Source organism: Adiantum capillus-veneris, chromosome 6 (genome assembly GCF_014529385.1).
Source record: "Adiantum capillus-veneris isolate H3 chromosome 6, ASM1452938v2, whole genome shotgun sequence".
Classification (NCBI taxonomy): Eukaryota; Viridiplantae; Streptophyta; class Polypodiopsida; order Polypodiales; family Pteridaceae; genus Adiantum; species Adiantum capillus-veneris.
The window spans coordinates 124,724,504-124,749,390 of NC_140936.1; the positions used below are offsets into that span (position 1 = coordinate 124,724,504).

Below are 24,887 nucleotides of genomic sequence, written 5' to 3' on the forward strand. Positions count from 1 at the left end.
ATCTAGCACACTGAATTCATATGTACATTTGATGTGCGAGCTCTATCATTACCCCTCCTTTGCACACGTTAGGTTGGGACATAAGTAGGTTCTAACCCAAAGGATTCAAGGTAAAGCTGCAATACATTTGGTGACTCTGACAGTTCATGCTCTTCCATCCACTTTGCATCCATAGGTGGATAGCTCTTGAACTTCACCAAGTAGTGGCAACATGTCCTTTAGCTATTTTGTCCTTAAGTGCCAAAACTTGCTCAGGTACCAGGCTTTCATCAAGTTCCTCAACTTCTCGCTGATCCTCATCTAGCATATCTTCTGGCACATCACCCACGAAGGGTCTTAGAAGACTTACGTGAAATGCATTATGAATCTTCCACGCATCAGGCAATTTTAGCCTGTAAGCCACATCGCAGATCTTGACGAGCACTTGAAAAGGCCCATAGTAACGCATACTGAGCTTAGGAAACAGCCATTCCTTGCCCTTCATCTTCTTTAACCTTGCCTTTTCAAACCTTAACAGAACCCAATCACCAAGTGATAACAGCAATTCACGACGTTGACGATCAACAGCCTTTTTCTGTTTTGCCAGAGTCTTCTCCAAGGCAACTTTAATTTTCTTATACATTTCATCCATGTTCTCAACCTATCCATCTACCTCAAAGATCTTGTCCTTTGTATGTAAAATGGGAGGAACTTTTTTGCCACCTTCAACAATCTCAAAGGTGCCTTGCCAATCGACGAATGCACCGTATTATTGTATGCATACTCAAGCATAGGCAAATAGTCTCTCTCTCTCTCTCTCTCTCTCTCTCTCTCTCTCTCTCTCTCTCTCTCTCTCTCTCTCTCTCTCTAAGCTATTTTGAAATATTAGACGTATTGCCGAGAGAGAGAGAGAGAGAGAGAGAGAGAATCCACGCAAAACACCAAGTGGCAAAGGTCCATCCCTAGACTACACTGGCCCCAAAGACTTGCGTCCCTTTCGGAATTTCTTTATTATTATGTCGCAAAGGTAAAAACTTTGGGGCTCTTCTCTACTTCTCCTAGTGGTAGAATGCCAAAGAGAGAGACTTCGTATTACATATTTAAAGGCCCTTGGCCTCAAACTTAAACGTTAATCATGAAAAGCACAAGTCTAAAAGCATCTGGTCAAAAATCAAGCGCCAATGGTGCTCATTCGTACGATGTTGCCACGTCATCAGCCCAGTACGATTTGTGGACGTCCGTACAGTTACGTCATCATGCTCTATGCAAGTTTGTGTGTGTGTGTGTGTGTGTGTGTGAGTGAGTTTTAATAACGTAGGCCCCTCTGCAAAACTTTATAAGTTGCTGGGGGTTAAGATTTTTAATCCTAACCCATTTTATAATTGGGCCACATAAGTTGGGATTTCTTCTATATTTTCTTCTTCTTGGGTTTAGGCCCCTCGGCTAGAACTTGCAAAATTCAGCGGTAAGACGAAGACCCGAAGGTCACTCAGATATTCCTAGTGCCATACACAGATGCAAAATACCACATAGAGAAACTGTCACAGCACAGAAGAATCTTTTGGCTTTGACATAGAGATCGTCATGGACCACCTTTCTAGGGAGAAGGAATCTATGATTGGCCAGACAGACGCATTGATCAAATGCGTTTATGACCTCGACGCAGAAACCCTAACCCTAAAACCCGTCATGTGAGCCTGTTTGCCGAAACGATCAATGATGGTCCAAATTCCAATACAACCACATGATGTAGTGGGCAAGTCGATGAAATCCATTGCAATGCTTTCCCGAGGTCAAGTAGAAATGTGAGGATGTAACAAACCGAAGGCTTTCTGGCGGTTGTACTTCACTTTCTGGCAGGCGAGGCATTCAAAAACGTACTTCTAGACATCTTTGCGGAGAGTAAGCGAGTAGAACAAAGTATCAATGGCAAGGCTTGTGGGGTGAATACCACGCCCCCATGGTATAAAAGATATCCACCCTTCAATATGTAGCAATAGAGACGGAAGCGGCATACAGTTGTCATGAAAGTGCATCCGCTACTTTATTATTACTTTTTTTTCCGAGAAAAAGATCCTTCTATTAGTTAATGAAAGCAGTGTAACAGGGAACGGGCGGAACGCAGTCCAAACGTTCCAAAACGGCGTTCCGGACGAGTCCCATTCCCGAAACGAAGTCGGGAACGGAACACCGTTCCGGACCCGGGGGGAAACACGGCGGATCGTAAGGCGGAATGGCGGAAGGCGGGGTAGAACGGGCAAAAGTAGGCATTTGGGGACAGATTTGGGGCTGTTTGGGGGACATATTTGGGGCAGTTTGAGGGCAGGTTTGGGGTTGTTTAGGAGTTGATTTGGGACTAAACTGAATGGAGGTAATTCAAGCCTTACTTTAGTCGATCGTTCCGGCCCCGTTCCCGTTTCGAGCCCCCTTCCTCCTCCCCGTTCCCGTCCCGTTCCAGACCCTCCCATTCCCGTTCCCCGTTCCCATTTCGAGTAACTATGAATGAAAGAGCCCATAGGGCTACAACCACCTCTACTAGAGAGGGCTACAAAAATCAGAAGGGGAGACTCTCCAAATGAAAAAGCAGCATATGTACAATGAGGGCTAAATCAAGAGATGGGAGGAGGGAAAAGCCACACAGGTGGACGGTAGTGTTATCTGAGCACACCCCGGACCATGGTGAAGAAAGGCCCAAGGCGCCAGAGTCGAAGGAACGCCTCTCTATGCTCCCACATGCGGTCGGAGCTGCCTTGAAGTCTCTTGAATTGTCCCCTGAGAGTATGGATCAGCTCCAGCCAAAAATCTCGAACAATCTCCACTGGTGGCACAAGGCAAGCCTCAAAGATGTGGAAGCAGCGGGCCCGCCAGATGAACCAAGAGTGTCAAGCCACAGACGAGCTCCCAACACACACCTCTCTCACTGCACCACTCCTGTGGAGTAAGCTCTGTAGTAGTAGGCTGGAGTGTAGGTCGACCCCCTTGTATCACTATCATCCTGCTGATGGAGGATAGCTCAAACTGTAATGCAGGGCCCGTGAGAGTGGACCAAGCAACTGCCCCCCAAGTGTATTGTCGTGCTGTGGAAAGAGCTGGCATCAGCCGAAGGACCCGAAGCCAAACCTATTGTGCCATAGGGCACTCCCACAGACAGTGACACCGACTCTCCAAAGGATGGTCACAAGCTACACATGCTGCCAAAAGGCCACTATGTACTAGCCAGCTCTCCACTGCTGTAGCTCTATGTACAACCAGCCATTGGAACAACGTGACTCGTCGCGGCTATCTGGTGCCCCACAACCTCGCCCAAAAAGCTGACAAGAACTCAGCTGTGAGACCCTCCTCCTGCCAATGAGGTGCTGCAGTAGGACAAGCCTCTCTCCGTCCTGCCAGTATGTGACGTCCCAGTCGAACAGTGTACTGAAAGAAAGGCACCCCTGGATGGTTGGCTGAGGAGAAAGGGTCCCTCCAAAACCACTCTTGAGGATCCCACTGCACTCGTGCAAGTGGACAGCTCTCCCAAGCCCAAAGCCTCCAATGGCAAGTCCTCGCGCAGATGCCGACTACTCGGATCCTCTCAAAACAACACTCTGCAATCTGTGGAGCCTCTACTGAGACTCTGTGTAGTCGACCCTCGCCCTGTATCTCGTAGAACATGGAGGGTACAGTCTCCGAGCAAGCTCGAATTGCGATGAGGACCTCCAGTCGCGTGAAGTCCCCCATCCATTTGGGAGCTGCTGCCTCTAGAGGTGCGAGCCACTCAGCGGGTACTGCCTCTGTGATGTCCAAACACATGCTCTGCACCCCCCTCATGCCCTGCAACTGGATGCTCTGAAACAGTAAACTCCTCTTTCAAACCTGAGAACTGAAGCCAATCACCTAAAGTGCGTGTTGGACCCTCTGCCATGGAACCCCAAGAAACATGAGGCCTACTACCAACCAAGTGGCCTCTCTGAGTGTTGACCATGGGGTTCCAAACAAGGGGCTATCTCAAGCGCTTCTCCGTGCACGTGGGCTGGTGCTGCTCCAGACCTCTCCGCAGTTGCTCCCTAGAGTGAAGTAGGCTCACAACAAAACGATCCTCCAGTCTCCTGCTCAGACCAACTATGCCCATCTCTGTAAAGATCCATCTGATGGAAGGTCTCCAAGGGCCTCCTACATGAGGCACCCGAGCTCGAAGCCGCTGAAGCAAAAAATCCTTCCAAGGCTCCTCCCCTGGAAGCAGTCCTCTGACAACAAACTTCCCAAGAAGGGCTCTAGTCTACTGTGTTGGGTCAATGATCCCCAACCCTCCTGAGAACAAGGTAGAGTGATGACCTGCCATGCTACTTTTGCCCAGGCTATCTAAGTGTCGCGCCCTGACCAAAGAAAATTCCTGATCAGCCTCTCTACCTGGCTAATGCAGGAGCTCGAAAAGATCCAACAAGATGTAATGTACCACATAGTAGCCAACAACACCTAATTGGCCACTACAACTCTGCCTACCAAAGAGAGTCGTGCCGAACTCCAATGTAGCAACTTCCTCCTGATGGACAGGAGGAGGGGAGCAATCTGCTGCTCAGGGCACAAGTCCAGGCCAACCTGACAGCCAAAGTAGCGAATTGCAGTCCCTGGGGGAATCCATCTAAAACCCTCACCTGACAGCCAATCAAGCGTAGGAGCACTACCAACCCAAAAATCCATTGTCTTCCTCCCATTGATCAGTGTGCTTGATGCACAACAAAACGTCTCTAGAGCCTGCTCTCACCTGTGCAGGTTGGTCTCTGGCCCTCCAAGTACAAAGCTGAGTCACCTACAAACTCAGCATCCAGTAGCCCATCGTCCCGAATAGGGATCGCTAAGCCACGTAAACCAACCTGCTGTGAAACCAAGAATTTGCTTATCGCCTCAGCATAAAACAGAAAGAGGAAGGGGGCTAGAGGGCAACCCTATCACAACAAAACGTCTCTAGAGCCTGCTCACCCCTGTGCAGGTTGGCCTTCTGGCCCTCCAAGTACAAAGTTGAGTCATCTCTAAACTCAGCATCCAGTAGCTCATCGTCCCGAATAGGGAGTGCTAAGCCACGTAAACCAACCTGTTTGACCGAGTGTGAGCATGAAACGGTCTCCTCTACCACTTGCCAAAAGCACCCGAGTGTGCACGTCTGTAGAGAGCTGACACACCTCTGATCCAAGCATCTGAGAAGCCCATCCTACATAGAGTACCCTCCAAGAACTCCCAGTCCACTCTGTCGTAGGCCTTCTCAAAATCGAGAAGAAGTATCACCACATCCTCACCTCGAAGGCGAGCGAGGGCCGACGCCTCCCAAAAAGTGAAGATGTTGTCAAGGATACTGCACTCCTTGACAAAACTTGTCTGGGTCCCATGTATAATGCTCTCTAGAAGTGGTTGAATCCTCAAGCTCGGAACCTTGGCTAGAATTTTGTAGGCTGAGTTGAGGAGGGTGATGGGTCGCCACTGCCGCCCTCCTTGGGAATGAGGTAGATCAAGCCCTCACTCATGCTCTCAGGCATCTCTCCTGTGTGCAAGATGTACTCAAAAGCGTTGCAAAGGTCTGTGCCCAGCAAGTCCCAGTACTCCAAGAAAAAATTGGGAGTCAAGCCATCCTCCTCGAGACAGCTACCACAGGGAAGTTCTCTGAGGGCCACATGGAGCTCCTTTAGTTGGAGAGGCAGCTCAAGTCTCTGACGAATTTCCTCAGTCACAAGACAAGGCATCTGTGCCCAAACCTGCTCTCTGCATGCATCCTGACGCTCTGACTAAGACTCTGCTGACAGCAAGTCACGGTAGAAGTCAGTAGCAACTACACGCATATCCTCTGGCTCTAAAGCAACTGACCCGTCAGGTCTCCTCAACTGGCTGACACTGGTGTGCGCATGACGGGGTCTCACTACCTCAAAGAACGACCCAGTCACTCTGTCACCCACCTAGGTCCACTGAGATGCCTGTCGATGAAAAGCAGACTCGTGACGCCTCTCCTCTATGCTGGCAAGCTCCTGGCGAGCCTGCTGCAACTGCTCCTCTAACCAAGGATTGTCTGTGTGCTGCTCCTGCATCCTCTGCAAGGAAGCAACACCCCGACCGAGACGCTGCTCCTCCTCCCTCGCTGCAGCCACGAGGGCCGTAGACTCCTAGAGAAAGAAATGACTAAGTTGAGCAAGCCTAGAGGCCACTCTGTCAGCAGGAGAGTCCTGCGTGTCCAAGCCCTCTGTCCAAAGAGGCACCACTCGCTCTCTTAGCTCTGAGTCCAACAAGATCCTCTCAGGGATGCGTAGCATCGTGCTCCCCCTCCTTTGTCTATCTGTCACCGTGAGGATCATTGGTGCATGGTCCAAAAGAGATGTCCCAACCAAGATGCAAACTGACCCTCCCAAGTCACATATGTGGTCACTGGCGTAGAAGTGATCTATCCGAGATAGATTCACTCCTCCCACTCTGCGGTCCGAGTGAAAAGGCCAAGCTGTCTGGGGGCCTCACAAAGCCAAAGTGTTGCCAAACATCTGAAACCCTCAAAGTCATACATAGCCTCTCCCAATCTGCCAACTCAGCTCCGTGCACAACAACATAGCTACCACCAATCCTGTCTGAGGAGTCCTCCAACATTTTGAAGTCACCCCCAATGCACCATTGCTATGTATGCGGCAGAGACTCTACAATGTGAGACCAAAACTGTGCACGTGCACTTGCCACATTGGGCGCATAAATGTACACGAAACCCAAGAAGCAACCCTGAACCTGCATAGTAATCCACTGAGACTTGCCAGGCACAATGCCCACAATGGCATGCTGCCAAGAGTTCATAATAGTCATACATACCCCTCCCTGTATACCACCAGGTCCAAATGCAGCTGACCAAAATGTCTCAAATCGCCCACGCAAAAGTTGGCCACATCGTCTAATGCGGCTCTCACAAAGATGATGCTCCTGCAGCATAAGAATATCAATCTCTCCGTCCACAAGAAATCGTTGAAGCTCCTGACGCAATCGACCCCGCAGGCGCTAAAACTGGGGCCCACCTAATCCCTGCCACATTCCATGAGATAATCCTCATGGGGAACGAGAGAGAACTAATGTTGCCGTAGCAGCTAACCGTGCTATCTTCGAGGCTGGCTTGGATGGTGTCACAAATGGGTGACGTGGCATGGTCCTCGACACACTCATAGAGTGGCAGCAGACCCGGACACCCTTAAACTGACCGGCAGCACACGTGGCAGGCTGTACGGCAATTTTCGGAAATTGCGGCACCAAACGCACTGACATGCTGACGTGGCAGCGTACGGATTTTCGCAAATTACGGAGGCTGCGTTTACTGCTGGATTTACGCTGGTTGAGTTTTTGGAAGCTTTTGGACTTATTGCTTTATTTTTATAAGCTTTTGAGTTGAGAAGCTTTAAGGGCTCTGCTTTTGGGCATCCCTTGTAACCAATAAATAAGTGGTTAGGCCCTCACTTCTCAGAGCATCTGGACACAGAGTCTGAGAGTGAGCACCTACCCACTCTCTTGTACTTTGAACACAGATTAATACAAAAAGAAATAACGAAAGGGGAGCCAGTCTTTGGGACCAATATCTCTAGGCACGGAACTACGTCGGGCCGTGTCGACTCAAGTGTAAATTCTGAACTGTCTTGAAGTGAATCTCTGTTGTGTCGCGGTAGAATCTTGACTTGGAGTGTCCAAGTTTGTTACAGATGGAGAGTAATCCGCATCCGAGCGTCCCCGAGATGGGCGTGACTGCAAAGATTGTCTAGCCCAGGCCCAAGAAGAGCGTACCGTATGCAGGGCAACCTCCTCTGTCCAAGAGTCCTCATGTATGCATACATAGCATGATGGGCTCTGCGTGTCAGAAGTATACCACAATGTGTCTACATCCTGCCGAGTCTGGAGGTGTCACTGAAAACTTGGCCAACGGCCACAAGGTCTGTACCAAGTCTATAGCCCCCAAGTCTCCCGTGTGGTGAGAGAACTCGAGGGCATGTGCCTGCAACCACTCCATCCCTGAGTCGAGGGTCCACTCAGCCTGATCCCTGCCACATAAGAGAAAAGACAAGCTATCCATTGAGTCTAGGGCCTCTATCCCTCTAGCTGCAAGGAACAGTACATGAACTCTAAACAAGCTGCCTCAAAGTCTGGTGAAGGGTCACCGAGAAACCACGTAAGTCGTAGGCAAAGAACTCCCACCTGCGAGGAATGTCGAAGCACGTCGGTCCACAAGGATCTGCTGCAAAGGGAGAAGTCTGCACCAAAAGGAAGGTATACAAGAAGGGTTGTCCCTCTCTCGCCAAGCGACTCGTGGCAAAAGCACTGCCAAGAGATCTCCAAGCAGTTGAGGAAGGTCCTACCCCATGAGTCGGTTGCGGGGTAGGAACGGGAGGAGATGTGGAAGCAAGGGGACTCGTGGGAGGAGTGGGGGAACGGGGAGCGGCAGAAGGAGAGGGGCGAGGTGGGGAGGGGGGAGGAGGCGAAGGCCGAGGCGGAGGCAGAGGTGGAGAGGGAAGGAGAGGAGTGGAGGAAAACTCGGGGGGAGGAGGGGGGAGGCTGTCGAAGGTGAGACTGAAGTGGAAGTGGAAGTGGAGGTGGAGCTGGGACCTCATCCTGCTGTAGAGGGTCGAAACGGTTCCCTATGGGAATGCTGGCCTGGAGCCTGGCGACCACCCGGTGGGCAAGGCTGGTGTGGTGGCCCCTGTCGACGTCGACCACGAACCTGCTGTTAGCCCTCCATTGCCTGAACTCTAGGCTCGGAGGGTGAGTTTGCCTGAGTACCTTGTGACTCTGTCTGCTGGCCAATCTTAGGAGGATGGGGCTGAGTCGGAGGTGAAGGTCGAGGCCTCCTCCATGGACAGGCCTTCGCAAGAGGCCCATCTAACGACAAATGAAACAATGATTCGGGAGGCCCAAATACTTCACGCTCTGGCGAAACCAACCACTACTCACCCTAGGTAGTAGAATGATCTTCGGGAGGGTGTGGGTGTCTCGAACCAGAACACATACTATGGGAATGGTAGCTGTCGCGCGAGGTGTCTCCAGAACAGTCCCAATATCTGAGCCTATCCTGGATAGTAACGGAAGGTACTCCCTCCTCTGGGCCGGGAAAGCAGACTAAGACTGAGATGGGAAGGTCTGCCTCCTCACCAGCACGTCGGTAGCTGGGTCGAAACCATGGCGTTCAGAAAATGAGCTCGAACCGCTCGGATGGCCAGTGGGCTCATCACAATGACCTTGGACGCCATCTCGGGAGTCTCAAACTCTATCTGGTAATAGCCATGCCCGAGAAGCTGAACGTCGAATATCTTGCCCACCTCTGCTAAATGGCGGGCCTGTAGAAGATCACGCACCTCTTCTCTGCTAGGGCGGGTGCCGATGATCTTGTAGATGACGGAGGTCGCCTGGAGGCGCTCCACCTCTACTGCGAGGCTCACTTGCTCTGTCGACAAAAGAGCAAGTCGAATGGTGGGCTCTGCAGGGTCGGGCGAGGGGGCCTCTTGAGAGTCCCTCTGGGGTGGAGCATGAGACTCCATCTATGTCTGCTGCTGTGATGGAACGCGAGACGGAAGGAGACAGCCCTCTGAGGAAATCACAACAAGCAATGTCAGGAGGTCAATCCCTTCGGAGCAAGTCGAGAGGCCCTTCAGGGGGATGGGAGCTAGCGAACCGAACAAGGAGGGATGGAATCGAGCAGGAGGGGTAGCGCGAGAGGGGAGGAGGAAACGAGCGGGAGGGACAGCGCGAGGGGGGAGGAGGCGAGGGAGCAGCGCGACAGGGGGGAGGGCTGGAACCGGAGAGCATGAGCACGGGAGCACGAGGGGAAGGGCTGGGGTGAGGGGGCAACACGCAGGTTGGCTATACCGCACACAGGCAGGGCAACAGGCAGGCGGGACAGCGGCGGGCAGAACACAGAGATAACTGCAATAATCAATCTACATACTTGACAAAACTTTTAGAATTTCAAAACAACTGTAAAAGAGAGAATCCACGTGAGAGACGTGAAGTGGCAGAGTTCCACTCCCAAGCGACAATGGCCCAAAAGACTGGCACCCCTTTCGTATTTCTTTTTTAATACGCTTCACAAAGTACAAGTTCCAAGGGTTCAACTCTCTCCGAGAGTTTGCGTCCAAATGTTCTACAAAAGAGTGGCCCTCTAGGCACTTATAAACGTACAAGGGATGCCCAAAAGCAAAGCCCAAGAAGCTTCAATCCTAAAAGCACTTGAATCCAAAAGCATCTGCTCCTAAAAGTTGGCACCAAAAACTATCCCAAGGCTCCCAGTGCAATTCACGTGAATCCGTGCAGTTGTGCCACATGGCAATCAGTGCGATTTACAGAAATCGGTCCTAGTGTTCAAGCTTTTGATTTTTGGGTTTTAGGCTACTTGGTTCGAGCTCCAAAAGTTGGTAGGGGCTAGGCATAATAATTCCTAGCCCCTTATTTACTTTGAGCCACTCGACGGGACTGTAAGTTGGGGTTTCTTTTGTTTCTTCTGCTCTTCTAGTCTTTAGGCCTCTCGGCCGGTTCTTGCAAAACTCAATCAAGTTAAGTCCAAGACCCAAAGGTCACACAGATGTTCATAGCCATGTAGATGACTTCAGGTGCAAATTCCACATAGAGAGAATTAATCATGGCACAGAGGATTTTGGCTTTGATCAAGAGATTGGCATAGAGCACCTTTCTAGGGAAAGTGAATCTGTGACGGGCCAACCGCCAAACGAACGCATTGATCCGATGCATCTATGACCTCGTCGCAAAAACCCTAACCCTAAAACCGATCACAGCTAGCACTTGTTGCCATTGATTGACAGAATTGTTTATGTTCATGTCCTGTAGTTTTCTATAGAGAGGTGTGCTTGATGCAACGGTAGACTAGACTTGCAGATTCCTTTGTCACTCTTGGAGGCCCCAAATCCCTTGTCTTGTTGTGTACCCATAGTCTAAGACGAGATGTTAAGAGTTTCTAAGGTCATCTCTTGGGTTTCTCCGTCTAGAACTTGTGACTGAGCGTTTCTTGTGACAGTGCTCAGCCTTCTAAGGTGCTTCTAGATTCTAGGCATGAGGGGGGATTTTCCAAGTTTCTTGCCGGCCCCTTGTTGGACTCCCAGTTTCTGCCAATTGTTTCTCAGTTTGCCCATTTTATGGGTCTTGGGGTTTTAGGGAGTGACTCGGACATTTGTGTTGGGTCCCTATACAGGGAGAGAGGACATTGCCCATTCTGGTATTGTATGGTGTTGGAGCCTTGTATGCAGAGTTTGTGCCCCATAGGGCTTGTGCCACTTTCTCTCTCCATCTTTACTCTCGTGTTTTTCTCTCTTCTCCTCTCTTGTCCACGTGTTCCCTTGTCACCACCTTCCGCTACACTTTGACAAGGACAATGTCTTATTTAATAGTAAAGTGTATCCAACCTCTCATGTGAGTAAACTTAAACAAGAACCAGTTGACATTGATAATCTCACTCGATGCCGCATAGATACAAATGTCTACGCATTGACCTTATATCATGGCTCCTAAGATGCACCCTGGCACAACGCCAATGCTACAAAGGAACTTCTCAGATTTTTCCGCTTCCTCTAGCCAAACGGACCTAAACATACAAGTGCTCCTAGCGGAACGTGGGAATCAAAAGGCAAACTCTCCCTCAATAGTCCATATACCTTCAACCTGGCCTTCCCTTCACACACAAAAGCCATATATGTGGAAAAGGATAAAGCCAAAGTAGAGCTCCAAAGGCCTCAAAAATCAAGATCCCATATATGATATGGGTCTCTATCGAAGAATGCAAGAGGTATCTCTAAACTTAAGAGGGAAAGGGTGGCCCTCTCTTCATCAAAAGCCCCGAGGGACTGCTCACCACACCAAGGGCAAACAAGAAGCAAAGAATATACCAACTAAAGTCGGCCATAAAGTTTCTTTATGCAAAGAAATTCAATCCCTGTCCACTTTGATCCCCCTCTACAAGCATAAATGCAAACAGTTATTTATACATGAGCAAACGAAAGCAACTACACTTCTTAAACTATTCACTTGCACAAGGATAATATCCTGTTCTTTAAGGTAAAGCCTTGTGGATCTTGTGGACCTTCTGACCATAGGCAATGATTATGCCTCATATTTTTACGAGGTGGAAAGGCAACAAGGTATCTCTTGTAAAGTATAGCTTCGTGTGTAGATGGTAATAGACCAAAACTTGCAAAGCTTTGTTAACATAGATCATTAATTTTAAGATAGCAATTAAAAGATAGACTATAATCACTAGCAATACCTTTAACATTTGTTTAACCTCTAGTGTTGAAGCTTTTGAGTTGTAATTGAACGAAGATGTAGAGTCATTTGAAATAAGAAAATTTGGTTTCTTTACATAGCCACAACCACCATTTGCTCTAAAAAGCCCTTGAGCCACCCATAAATGTTTGCCATAACCCTGAAACAAAAGATGAATCAAGAAACAATCTTTTGCCTTCTCTTCAATAATCTGCACCTTATAAAGCAATAACCTGTATGTTTACTGCCACCATTTGGGCTCCCAATAGCCATGCCTTCACGGGATTGTAGTTTGAAGAATCAACACGCCATCCTCGCGGATATACCCTAAGAATGTTATCTCGAGTGAACCTGCCAAAAGAACTTTCGAGTTATCTTACAAAAAGTAAGATCCAACATTAGGGCTTTGATCGGGCATCCAACATGAGGGCTTTGATCGGGGGCAGGGTCCTCACAGTGAGCTAAAAGACTTCAAACTCTCACCTCTCTACGAACAGGATGACCAAAGGATAAAAACCCACTAGGGAAAAAGTGCCTTTGGTATGCACTCTCAGTGAGTTGAGATGTGGACATTGAAATACTCGTTCACACATGGTGGCAAAAAAGAGCCTTTGCTATGCACTCTTAGTGAGTTGATGCGTGGACATTGAAGTACTTGTTCATACATGGTGAGTGCCCGGAAAAAAAACAAAAGAAAAGGGAGTAATGCAAGTGCCAATTAAGGGACACGCTTTATGCATACAAGAGAATTTGTAAGAGAAATGCAATGCAACAGGGGAATTGTTTGGTGCTTCAAGGAACAAATGTAGCACATGTGACATCCAAAGTTGTCTCAAATGGTGTTCCAACTTACTGAACAACAGTGGCAGGACTTGATTCTGCAATTTTGGAGAGTTGAGGCTCACTCAAACTAATTCTCTTTGCATGCTCCTCAACTCTAAGGGTCCCCGATAGAGACTTCTCCATCTTCCCCTGACGGATCGCAATAATCTTCATGTAGTCTTGCGAGACGAACTTCCGTTGCTCAGGAGGTTTATCTTTGTCATCATCAATGTCATCCTGGAGCGAAGTAAGATCACTATCCAGATCAAGACATTCTTCATTCCTTGTGATTACAACTAAGCATCAAGTTATAAATCGCAGCCTGAAGAACTGATTGCAATTAAAAACTCAGGGAAGAAGAGAATCTACCTCTTCATCCCACAACCGATCACTACTATCTGAATTTTGCTCAGCATATCTCGACTTAATGCTAGCTTGACGACACTCCTTGGGTGGCTTTGTTGAAATTAAAATCTTTCCTTTTAACTCCCATGGTGAAGGAAACTGTGCCAGCTCTTGTGTAGGTGGTGGATACCACAGTTGAGACCCAAAAGTATCCATGATTACCTACATTGCATCCATCTAAAACATTTGTCGCAGGCTTCAAACCAAACAAGATAAAACAAAGACCTTAAATCATTAAGTCTTTATGAAGAAGCTTGCACACCTTAGCTGCTTTGGCTTGTAGATTTACTGGGAGGTGGTCTTCCAATGTGATGATTAGAGGGTATTGAGATTTCACAAATGCATTTTCTTTTATTGCAGAGATGCATGCCTCAAACGTCACTGGAGATGTCAGTGTCCTGACAATAAGACAAATAAGCAAAAAAACGAACAACTCCTTTGGTAAGAGGTATAGAAAACGAGCCAAAATGAAGCCCTATTTGCTTGTACACAATGCTTACCCTTGTGGTACAGTTTGCTAATGGAAAGTGCAACACATTCGACAAAAAGTGCAAGTAAATACTACATAGTGCCAACCATGAAATGCAGATAGCCAAAAAGTTGAGTAAGAAACTTATTGAGGTAGAAAAGTTCAGTACCTCCCATGAACCACGTTTATGTCTTCATTGTTGCCTGGCCACAAGTCCAATTCAACTACACGTACCCCTTTCTGGAGTGCCTTGATAATTGGCTTCTCACTACTTTTGCTACTGAGCTGATTTCCTGTTAAATACGAGTTGTGGCCCGTGAAGATGTAGTAATGAGACAGTGGAAGGTTCATGTCTTGATGTATCTGAAAATGAATATGCATTAAATACCAGTATCTAGGGTGCCAAATAAAGCATAAATTGGTCATGATTATTAATGACCTTAACATTTTTTTAAGTCTTAACAAAACTCAAACAATTGCACATAGTATTATCATAGTTAAAGGGGAGGTTCAAATCATGTTAATGTTAACAAGGCAGAGCAACGCAATACCTATCATTAATGGAAAACTAAGATCATTGACTCATCGTGCCTGAGGCTACGGAAGGCACACTCATCTTGGATCAAAATCCCTGTCCCACTTGCACACATTACATTAGCGGAGATGACAGACGGTTTTTCTTGAAGCCTTCATTTTCTTGACTTCAATTTTTACTAATACCTCTCACTCTCAGCTAGGTATTCTTGTTTAACACAGGCTAGTCTTACTGTCTAGAACTTGGAAGTGCCATTGGTCTACAGTCCCTACAATTTATTTTCACACCTCTTGATATGTGTCAATTGCTATGCATAGCATTCTTCACCAGGATCCTGATATGACTTCATCGTTGCACGTTCTACATGCACCACGAAAAGAGCTCTTTGTAGCGGTCATACCTGATTTCGAATAGCAAAATTCAGCTGGGTATCAAAGAGGTACAAAAGAAACTGCTTCTCATTGACCTGGGGCTCAGGTAGAGCATTCAAGCAAGATTTCATCAGCTCGGATGCTTGGGCTTCCGTTAATACATCAGTGTCTTGTTGAACTTCGTTGAGAAACTTGCAAAAGTGGGAGGCATGCATGCAGCCATTAGAGGAGAATTTTTGAAACAGGGTACGGATTTCTTGAGATACTGCAGGACCAGCATCACCCGGAAGAAGTGTAGGTCGTGAACGACCATGCCTCGAAGACAACTTGGGCATGGCAATGCAGGAAGAGACGCGAGCCCGCAAGGAAAATCTCTCTCTCTCTCTCTCTCTCTCTCTCTCTCTCTCTCTCTCTCAACAGCGTACCATCGCCAGGACCTTCACAGATCCAAAATAACCGAAAGGCGTATGCAGATATAGTAAGTTTTGGTTTTCTTCTGCAATGCGCATCGCGTAGCTACTTTGCTGTTGCGCACCCTGCACGACTACAACAGCTTCACTGCTTCAATTGCGGTTTGTCGCAATCCTCTGTCCACTGCTCTCTCTCTCTCTCCATGCACTCCACCAGTCTCCTTAGAATATATAGTATAGATGCCACACCACTGGAGCCCACAAGGTTTTTTGGCCTTCTAAAGGCCTCAGGCTGGTGTCACACTGGGACGGGGAATGGATGGCCATGCTGATTTGGCGTCCGCTCATTCGCCGTTGTAAAAAGAGAAAGCTGGCCGCGAGAGGATGTCAGAGGGGCGGCCTCGCATGCCTGGCCAACTTTCCAAACGCGCGGCCATCTGCAAAAGTACGCGCGCGAAAGCATTTAAGAGGTTTTGAGCCCTGACGTGCAGCGCCAAAGGCGGATGATGTACCACTTGGGCTATTCTCATTGCTTGAGAGGAAAGGCCAATGTTTTGTACATGTCCCAATGTGACAGCAATGGGCTGGCCACACCTGCAAATCACACTTGGGCGGGCGTCCCAGTGTGACATAGGCCTTAGTATCCGGGTGAAGGTAGTTCAATTTTCATTGTTTGACAAGTGTCCTTCAAGAAAGCTTTAAAAGTCTTGAAGAGAAAAAAATAGAGCATCCAAATCATGGTGTTGGTTTTATTATGTCTATCAAATACTATTTCTCAAAGCTGCTTTCATTGTTTTGACAGGCTTTAGAGAACAAAAGATTAAAGAGTATTCATAGAAGTTTTATCCATGATGTGAAATAATGATTCGATAATTTTGTTATGCTATTTCCCAAAGCTGCTTTTATTGTTTTGGCAGGCTTTAGAGAACAAAAGATTAAAGAGTATTCATAGGAGTTATACCCATGATGTGAAATAGTGATTCAATAATTTTGTCTGACTTTCATTTACAAAATTTTCTCTTTGGCCCTAGCTAGAACGCTGAGTGATCACATGAAACATATCATCCTGCCAGAATAGAAGGGCTTTATTAAGGGCAGGTACATTTTGGATACTATCATTACCTTATGGGAAGCTATGGAATATGCTCTGGACAGTGATCAAGAGTTCTTATTCTTTAAGATTGATTTTGATAAAGCCTATGACAGAATTGAGTGGGACTTCATCTTTCAATCCCTGTTTGACATTGGTTTTGGAAAGCTCTTTATCAGCTTTGTTCAAATCTTATTTGGAAATGCCTGTGCAAGAATTGCTATTAATGGAGATTTACTTGAGATTTTTACTTTAAAGAGGTCTATCAGGCAAGGCTGTCCTATAGCTCCTCTACTGTATGCTATATGCTCTGACTCTCTTGGATGGTTAGTGAAAGATGCACTAGACAAAAGTACAATGCAGGGTTTGAAGATCCCAGGGATGGATAGAGATCTTGTACTGCAACAGTTTGTAGATGACACCAACTCCATAATTGCTAATGACAGTGCTTCAACTACTCAGTTCTGGTTGTGTTTGGACACATTCTGCAAAGCCAGTGGATCAGTGATTAACCACAACAAAACAGGTTACAGAAGCTCTAATGGACTTACTCCTCAGGTAGTTACTACCTCTGGCTGCCAAGAACTTAAGAATGGTGAAATCTTCAGGTTGCTTGGCATTCCAATGGGTTTCAAAGTTTCTTTTGCTCAGAGATGGGAATGGGTCATTGATAAATTCAAACAAAAGCTGGGTAAATGGCGGCTTGCTCACTCCTCCATTTCATCCAGAATTTTTATTTTAAATCATTACCTTTTGCCCACACTCATTTACTTCTTGTCTTGCTGGTCTCCAGCTAAGTACCAGATTAATCAAATCTTCTCTATGGCAAGGAACTTTTTGTGGGGAGGTGATAATGCTCACAAAAGGATGCCCAAAGTTTCATGGGAAATCTGTTGTCTCCCAAAAGATAAAAGGGGACTTGGATTGCTTAACCTAGAGAGACTATCCACCAAGCTTGCAGCCAAGTGGATCTACAGAGCTTCAGACTCAAAGGACTAATGGGTTGCACTTATAAAAAGGGATATTCAGAAATTCAGATGTGCAAACTACAAATCTTGGTCAAACTTTCACCTCAGGGAGATCTTGCTGTCAACTGTCAATATGCATCCAGTAGGATCCAAACTGGTTTGCAGAATGTGGATGGCTTGGAATACAGTCAAAGCTCAGTGGAAACCTTCAACTGAATTCTTCTCTAACCAGCCCATTTTTCTTCAAGATTCTATATAGTTTGGTTTTTTTGCAGGTAAATCCTCTGTACTACCTTGCAGAAAAGCTCACAAATGTCATAAAGCAGGCATTAGATCCTGGGAAGATATCCTCCATGAGTGCAAACTGAAGACTGACAGACAGCTTCACCTTCAATTCTCAATCCCGATCTCCCTTTCCAAGTGGTGTCTGGTGACAACTAACTTGAAGCTAGGACAATTCACTGTCCCCCTCAGAGATAACCAAGCAGCAAACAGGATTTGCAAGCTGACTGAAGATGTATACAAGCAATTCTACCCTAAGTTACGTGTAGAAGAGGACATAAAGAAAAGACTCAACAAAATTTGGAAGATTGGTTGGAGTAGGAAGCAATGGACCTACATGTTTAAATGTCTTTGGTCATTTCCTTTGGAGATTAAATACTCTATCCTCATGTGGCTAATCATCCATAATGGCAACTAGATTGGAAGTAGAGCACTCACAGTAGGAGTTAGTGATGGTATTTGCAACAGATGCCATAAAGCTGTGGAAGACAATTTACATCTTTGGTTTAATTGTAAAGCTAATGGGGGGTTACTAAGAGCCATCTAGAAAGTAACCAGCCAAATAAATCTTAAAGCTTTGGACTTCAAAGATTTTTTATTGGGTAGCTGCAGGGGTCTTGACATCCCACTCTGGACCATCTGGAGAGGCTACTTACTTTGGTTTATTTGGAACCAGAGGAATGCTTTTTTGTTCAATAGTCCCTTCAGCCTACCCCCTATGTCTCCTTAAGTCTGATCTCAAACATTCTGCCCTCAAGTTGTGTAATAAAGTTAAAGAAGCTTTACCACAAGGCTTGTCTTTATCCTTTGTCTTAAAGTCAACCCACTGGCAAAAATGGCATACAGTTGCCCCTCTGATCTACCACCATGCCAGATTCAGAATGCTTTATCTCCTGTAATTGCTTCTGAGTAGTTGGGGTTGACCCACCCCCTATCTGTGTGTCTGATCCACCCCTTTGTAACTCTTTCTTTTAATACATTTCCACTTTCCTCTAAAAAAAAATTTGTTAAATTATTTTGATTTGTAAAGAGTCATTTTATTTAAGGACTTCACAAAGACTCGTTTCATTGAATTGTCAAATATGCTTATTAAATCTATCTTTTTTAATGAAGTCTTAAAAATATTTTTGGCCTTCTAAAGGCCTTAGTGCGCTATGGGTGAAGGTCGTCCAAATTTTATGGCTTGACAACAAGTGTCCCCATGGATCTTAAAAGTCTTGCAATGTAAAGAAATTTTTTGATGATATTTTCTAGAGTTGCATTTACCTTTTTGGATTGAAAAGTGTATTCATAGGAGTTTGATCTCATGATGTAAAGTATTGATAAAGAGTCTTTTGATTTAAGAATTTTATAAAAATTTATTTCATTTATTTATTTGATTATTTACAAACTTATTGTAATCTTAACAATTCATTCATACATTTATTTTCAAAAAATCTAATATTCTATTGTGAAAAAAAGTTCTTTAAAATGTAGTGTCGCTTTCTTATTTTCTCTCTCATAAAGTAACCTATCTATCCTATTATAAAGCAGGGAGGGATTCTAAATCCCCACCTACCAGATGGCGATCGCTCCTGCATCCGATTACTATCCAACCTAAGGAAAGAGAATTTGAAAGTGATGTTGGTGTTCGAACTACCAGCCACCTGCCATTTCATGCGAGTTTCAAAATGGAAAGCCACATGCTTTTTGAAGGCTCCGCAGCACAAGGGAGGGGCTTACCCAATTGCTACAGAGAGAGAAAGAAATGCTTGCAAGGGTTTTTGTGCAAGTCGCCCGCTTCTTGAAGCCTCTAGAGCAGGACGGAGGGGCTCAGCCCATTGTGTGTGTGTGTGTGTGTGTGTGTGTGTGTGTGTGTGTGTGTGTGTGTGTGAGAGAGAGAGAGAGAGAGAGAGAGAGAGAGAGAGAGAGAGAGAGAGAGAGAGATGCTACAAACAAGGGAGTTGCCTCCATAGCAAAGCCGTGTGTGTGTGTGTGTGTGTGTGTGTGTGTGTGAGAGAGAGAGAGAGAGAGAGAGAGAGAGATGCTACAAACAAGGAAGCTGCCTCCATAGCAAAGCCCCGTGTGTGTGTGTGTGTGTGTGTGTGTGTGTGTGAGAGAGAGAGAGAGAGAGAGAGAGAGAGAGAGAGATTCATGATGCAGGAGATCGTGAACCCTCATAGGTTGAGAGAGATCTCTGCAGCTCGACCTCCCTCGGGTCTGTGCCAACTAAGCAAGTAACTTCTTATGTAAGCTCTACTTTTATTATTTCCATCAATCCTCCAGACGTGTGTGTGTGTGTGTGCCGTCACGGGGCTGCACGTCTCATGTTACTACACATGCACGTCTCACATTACTGCTTGGCCAGTGTGGCCTACAACAGCAAGGCATGCGAATGGAGATAGAGAGAGAGACTTTTTTTCTCGTGACGACAGGCATTGAGTGCAAATGCGCACACACACACACACACAGAGACTAGAGACTTTTTTGTCGGCGATTGTCCCAAGCATTGAGTGTGCACGTGCGCACACACACACATACACACACACACAGACACACACATTGAAAGGCCACAGGATGGACTGGCATAACGTTCTCCTCCCAACCTCCCTACTTATAGCCCATGGCCCTTGCAAGTAGGACCCCTTAACTTATGCCTGGCTCTCGGCTCCTAGCCACACTAAGCCTTCTCAGTCCTTGTCCCTTGGCCTACTGCCCGGTCCTACCCTTGGCTTGACTCCCCCCTTGAAGAAGCGTTTTTGTCATCGAAAACAAGAGTGTACGATGTTTTCCACAGTGGCATCCTTCATGGATCCAATTGTTTGCTTGACCGGAGCACTGTTCAGTAGGAGGTTCAATGAAACCAAGAGCAACATCTTGATTTTCCACATTGTTGTCCATTTACAACTATCTTGTGTTACTGGTTCCTATCCAATCATAGTGTGTAGACTCCATTTAGAACGCACGTGAGCATGCTAAACGAGTTATCACAACAAAGATGTACCCAAAAGAGTACCTCTTCCCACTTTACATGAAAGTAACTTGCTGACATAACTCATCAGCAAAGTTTAAGTCCTTGACTTGTTTGCAAATTTCATTAGTAAACAACCCCACCATAACTATTGTTCAAGGTTGAGAACCTGACTTATACATGGAGAGACTACACCTAGTCACAAACATGCTGTAACTTATGGTGCTAATGTACGTACTTTGCATATCCTTTAGCCTAGGATTACACTTTGTAATCTGCCTACCACTTGGATAACTTATAGTACTGAGGTGTTTTTTTCCCACGGTTTATAGACAGTCTTCCCAGATGACTGGTAAACGGGTTTCACCATATCGTACAACCTTACTCAGGAATCAACAATTGTCTGAATAACCATCTTGGTTATCTTGAAAGATCCACAAACACCCAAACCGAGCCATGACCTCTATTGGTGATTGGTAGACCCAAAAGTAATCTCATAGAGAGACTGCACATAGAGTACAAAATGCTTCACAAGCAACAACTTGATGAATTGCATGCCGTTCCAAATCAATATTTGGTAAACACTAGGGCCCACAACACCTACTGTGCATGCATTTAGCAAAAAACAGATCCGAACATGTATATCCATGATCATCCTTGCCAATACTTATGGTGAATGTGATGCTCCTAGCACACATTAAAGAGGAATGTAAATAGTCCTGGAAAGAAACTAAATACTTTCTGTTGGAATCAGTTGCAAGTCTTGCTGAAACATTTGGACCATAATAGAAGATGAAACAATAATTAATTCTACGTACAAACAATGAAACCTTTTCATTAGCAACTCATAGCCTTGCTATATGCGAGAACAACCATTTATAATGTTGTTTAGCTGCATTTGTACTTGAACAAGTCATTCTAAGTATTCGACAATTTTTTGCCACCGAAATTGCTCCTGATACATCGTGCTGAAAATGGTCTAGAAAGCAAATGTGACCAGCACCTAGGGACTTTGCTGTAACACATACTTGACATAGTGGGTGCTAGTGTCAGTCCTAGAGACTCATATTCTCCACATATGGAATATGTCTCATGTAAGGATGTTTAAAAAAAAGAACATCCTTGAATTACAAGATATACTTGTGCATGGAGATAATTGCAAACACTCTAAGATGGGAGTGAGAGGGACCCCCATTAGCCTTGCTCCACACTGGCTAAACCGAACTCCTTGAGTTCCTAGACCATGTTGTATCCCATGTGACAACATGTGCCAAATAAACCCTACAAGTGGGTCTATAATTGCATAATGCAGAAACTTAATCTGGACACTACAACCCAAATTTATTGGCTCCTCGTACATAACCTTGTCATTTCTCTTAAGAGAAAAAATGGAGGATAACATAGTTTGCACATCCTGCCCAAATCTCCCGCCTGCAAAGGCCTAGGAACATTAATTGATAATTAGTGAAATGCAAGTAGTATTGCACATGTAACCTTGGGTGTTGTCGTTGCAATCCATACCCCTTGGTTAAAATCAACATTGTCAAACCCCTTGGTTAAACTTTGTAGGAAAACTGCTCAACTAGTAGCCGGCCCTTGGCCTATGTCCGTGACACCCCTTGGGTTGGCCCGTGGCAGTACATTCCGTTGGAAGTGGAAACTTTTTCACTACCCCTTGGCAATTTGTGAACTTCTTTCCTTGAAAATGCAAGTGTGAAGATTCCAAAAATTGACCATCACACTTAATAAGTTATTTAATAATCACGAGTGGGTCTTACCCCAAAATTGGACTCATATAGACACTCTTACTGCTAGAGATAAAATAGAAGATCTACTGAAGTTGGAATCGTATTCATAGTTAGAGATTTTCTGGACCCAAAAATCCATAGAATGTCACCTGTCCATGTTGTGATGGGTATCTTACTAGAGGGTGTAGTAGTAGGAAGATGATTTTGAATAAATACTGTTGTCAAAGTAGCTTCAATCCAAAAAACACGAGATAACGTAGAATGAATCAGCATACATCTTACAGCATTGAGAATAGTGCAATTCTTTCATTCAACAATGCCGTTCTGTTGAGGTGAATATGGAATAGTGTGTTCATGATGAATTCCAATGTCAGAACAGTAACTCACAAACTCTCGAGAAGCATATTTGTCTCCATTGTCACTACAAAACTTCTTGAGGTGACGACCAGTTTGAAGTTCTGCAGCCTTGTGGAATTGTTTGAAAACAGATAAGGCCTCAAATTTTTGTCTAAGTAGAAATACAGTCGTATACCGTGAGAAATCATTAATGAAGGTAATGAAGTAGCGATATTGTGATCTTGAAGAAGGTAGAGGTCCACATATATCAGTATGAACAAGATCCAATATGTCATGAGAATGAGCTATATTTGAGAGAGGAAAGGGTTTCACTATGGGAGAATGCTGCCGTTACCGCACATCATTACCGCATAAGAGGGGAGAGAGAGCTTCAAGAAAGAGAGAGATTGTATGCTGCAGCCCCGCCGACGCGTTTTTCGACTTTTCCGCGAGTATTACCGCAATACGAAAAGAATCCACGTGGCCGGCCGCCCCCATTCCTCTCCCACTTTTCCCTTTCTATAAATCCTATTCTATTTTGTTACTTTTCAGAAATTGGTACCCCCTTTTTGCATGGAGTGTAAGAAATCCCATTCTCATTAGGATTTTTAGTACCTCTCTTCTCTTTGCTTGCTTCATCTATTGGTATGATTCTCCTACTCTACTCATTTGTACTCCATGAGATTCTATATCAAAAAATATTTTGTTTCCACCTCAAAATCTTATGTCAACTATGCATTCGAGGGAGCCTCCTTATGGCCCTCATGTCCTCTCTAGCCCCCAATGAATCTTTCTTGCCTACTATGTGATCCCATATAGCTTGCCCAACATTTTTGAACACATGCATTGGATCCAATAGGTGTTGGATTTTCAATGAAGCCCAATAGGGTAGTGATAATAAAATAGAGTACCTAGACATACCCCTAAGTGGATCATTGGGAGGAGGCAATGTGTTGTGATGCTCGTTCCAATGTCTTGCCCAATCGGCCATGGTCCAATGGAGTGGCTCCATCCCATTGCACGGTGGAGCATAAGATCGATGTGTGGGCGGCAAGAAGCGATGGTTATTGGGGTAGATCACCTTACCAAGTAGAGCGGGTCTCTCTGTCACAAGTGAGGGTCCACAAGTTGGGCATGCACTATGTCCAGATGCCGATAGTCCTACAAAACCAAAAGACATAACCGCATATAAGTGACCAATGCAAAGACATTAAAGGGCGTCACAAAGTATAAGCTTACCAGAAATCTTTCCAAGCCCGGGGTAATCATGCATGGTCCACATGAGAATGCACTTGATCATTGTGCGCCGATCACGGAGTGGTCTTGATACATCAAAAAAATCTATGCCGTTCCATAGCTCTTGAAGCTCTTCAATCAAAGGTGCTAAATATACATCCATGTTCTTCACCTTGTGTTTTCCTGGGACTAGAAGAGAGAGCAAAATGTTCCCCTTCTTGGTTGACTCGCATGGTGGAATGTTGTAGTTCACAACAACCAGTGGCCAAGTACTCCATGAGGTAGACCGATGCCCAAATGGGTTTACCCCATCACTAGCCAAACCAAGCCTCAAGTAACGAGGCTCTTCTCTAAACTCCGGCCATGTCTTCTCGATGTGTTGCCATGCCGGCGAGTCAGTCGGCACTCTCATAACCCCATCGGTGGAGCGATTTTTCATATGCCATGTAAGAAGCTCGCTTGTTCCTTTGGTGCTGAACATGTGCTTGATGCGGGGAATGAGGGGGAAATGACGAAGAACCTTGCGAGGTATTGTGGTTCCTTGCATTCCCTCTTTGTACCTTGATTCTCCACACTCGGGGCAAGCATCAAGCCCTGCATGTTCATTGCGGAATAGCACGCAATCATTGACACATACATGTATGCGATCATAGTCCCATCCTAAGCCCTGTCACAACCTGTCGTGCCTTCCTTTGATTTTCTGGAAGATGATTGCCTTTAGGCATCATCTTGCCTAATAGCCTATGACATAATTAAAGAACACTCGTTATTGCATATAACCACGAACAAAACTCACAACTAACACTTATTACACTTAAACGTACCTCAATAGTGCATCAACCCCTGCATTGCTCCATCCAAACATTGCTTGAATATTCAAGATCTCAAGAGACGCTTGTAATATGGAGTAGGAGCATCCCTCGTAAAGAGCGGTGTGTGCTGCCTCTAGCAATGAATCTTTGGTTTTTTCGGCAGCTTCTTCACATGCACACTCAGGCTCAGACTCATTCGTCGCCTCACGTGCAAGAAGATCCTCAACCATA

The 24,887-nt window shown here is 45.7% G+C and overlaps 1 protein-coding gene across 3 annotated transcripts in view; it reads right to left on the reverse strand.

The window, feature by feature from the left end:
* LOC147456217 (phosphoinositide phospholipase C 2-like) overlaps nucleotides 1–15,458 on the reverse strand; it is a 37,604-nt gene extending 22,146 nt beyond the window's left edge. Inside the window, exons 1-7 of one of the 3 annotated variants that reach the window (XM_086514756.1) lie at nucleotides 14,470–14,845; nucleotides 14,088–14,281; nucleotides 13,712–13,847; nucleotides 13,414–13,611; nucleotides 13,076–13,281; nucleotides 12,456–12,573; nucleotides 12,224–12,382 (exon numbers count right to left, since the gene is read on the reverse strand). In XM_086514756.1, coding sequence (XP_086370882.1) covers nucleotides 12,224–12,382; nucleotides 12,456–12,573; nucleotides 13,076–13,281; nucleotides 13,414–13,611; nucleotides 13,712–13,847; nucleotides 14,088–14,269 — 999 coding nt within the window. In that variant the 5' untranslated portion in view covers nucleotides 14,270–14,281; nucleotides 14,470–14,845. The other 2 variants (XM_086514754.1, XM_086514753.1) reach the window with 2 other exon arrangements.
* Nucleotides 15,459–24,887: the final 9,429 nt, after the last annotated feature.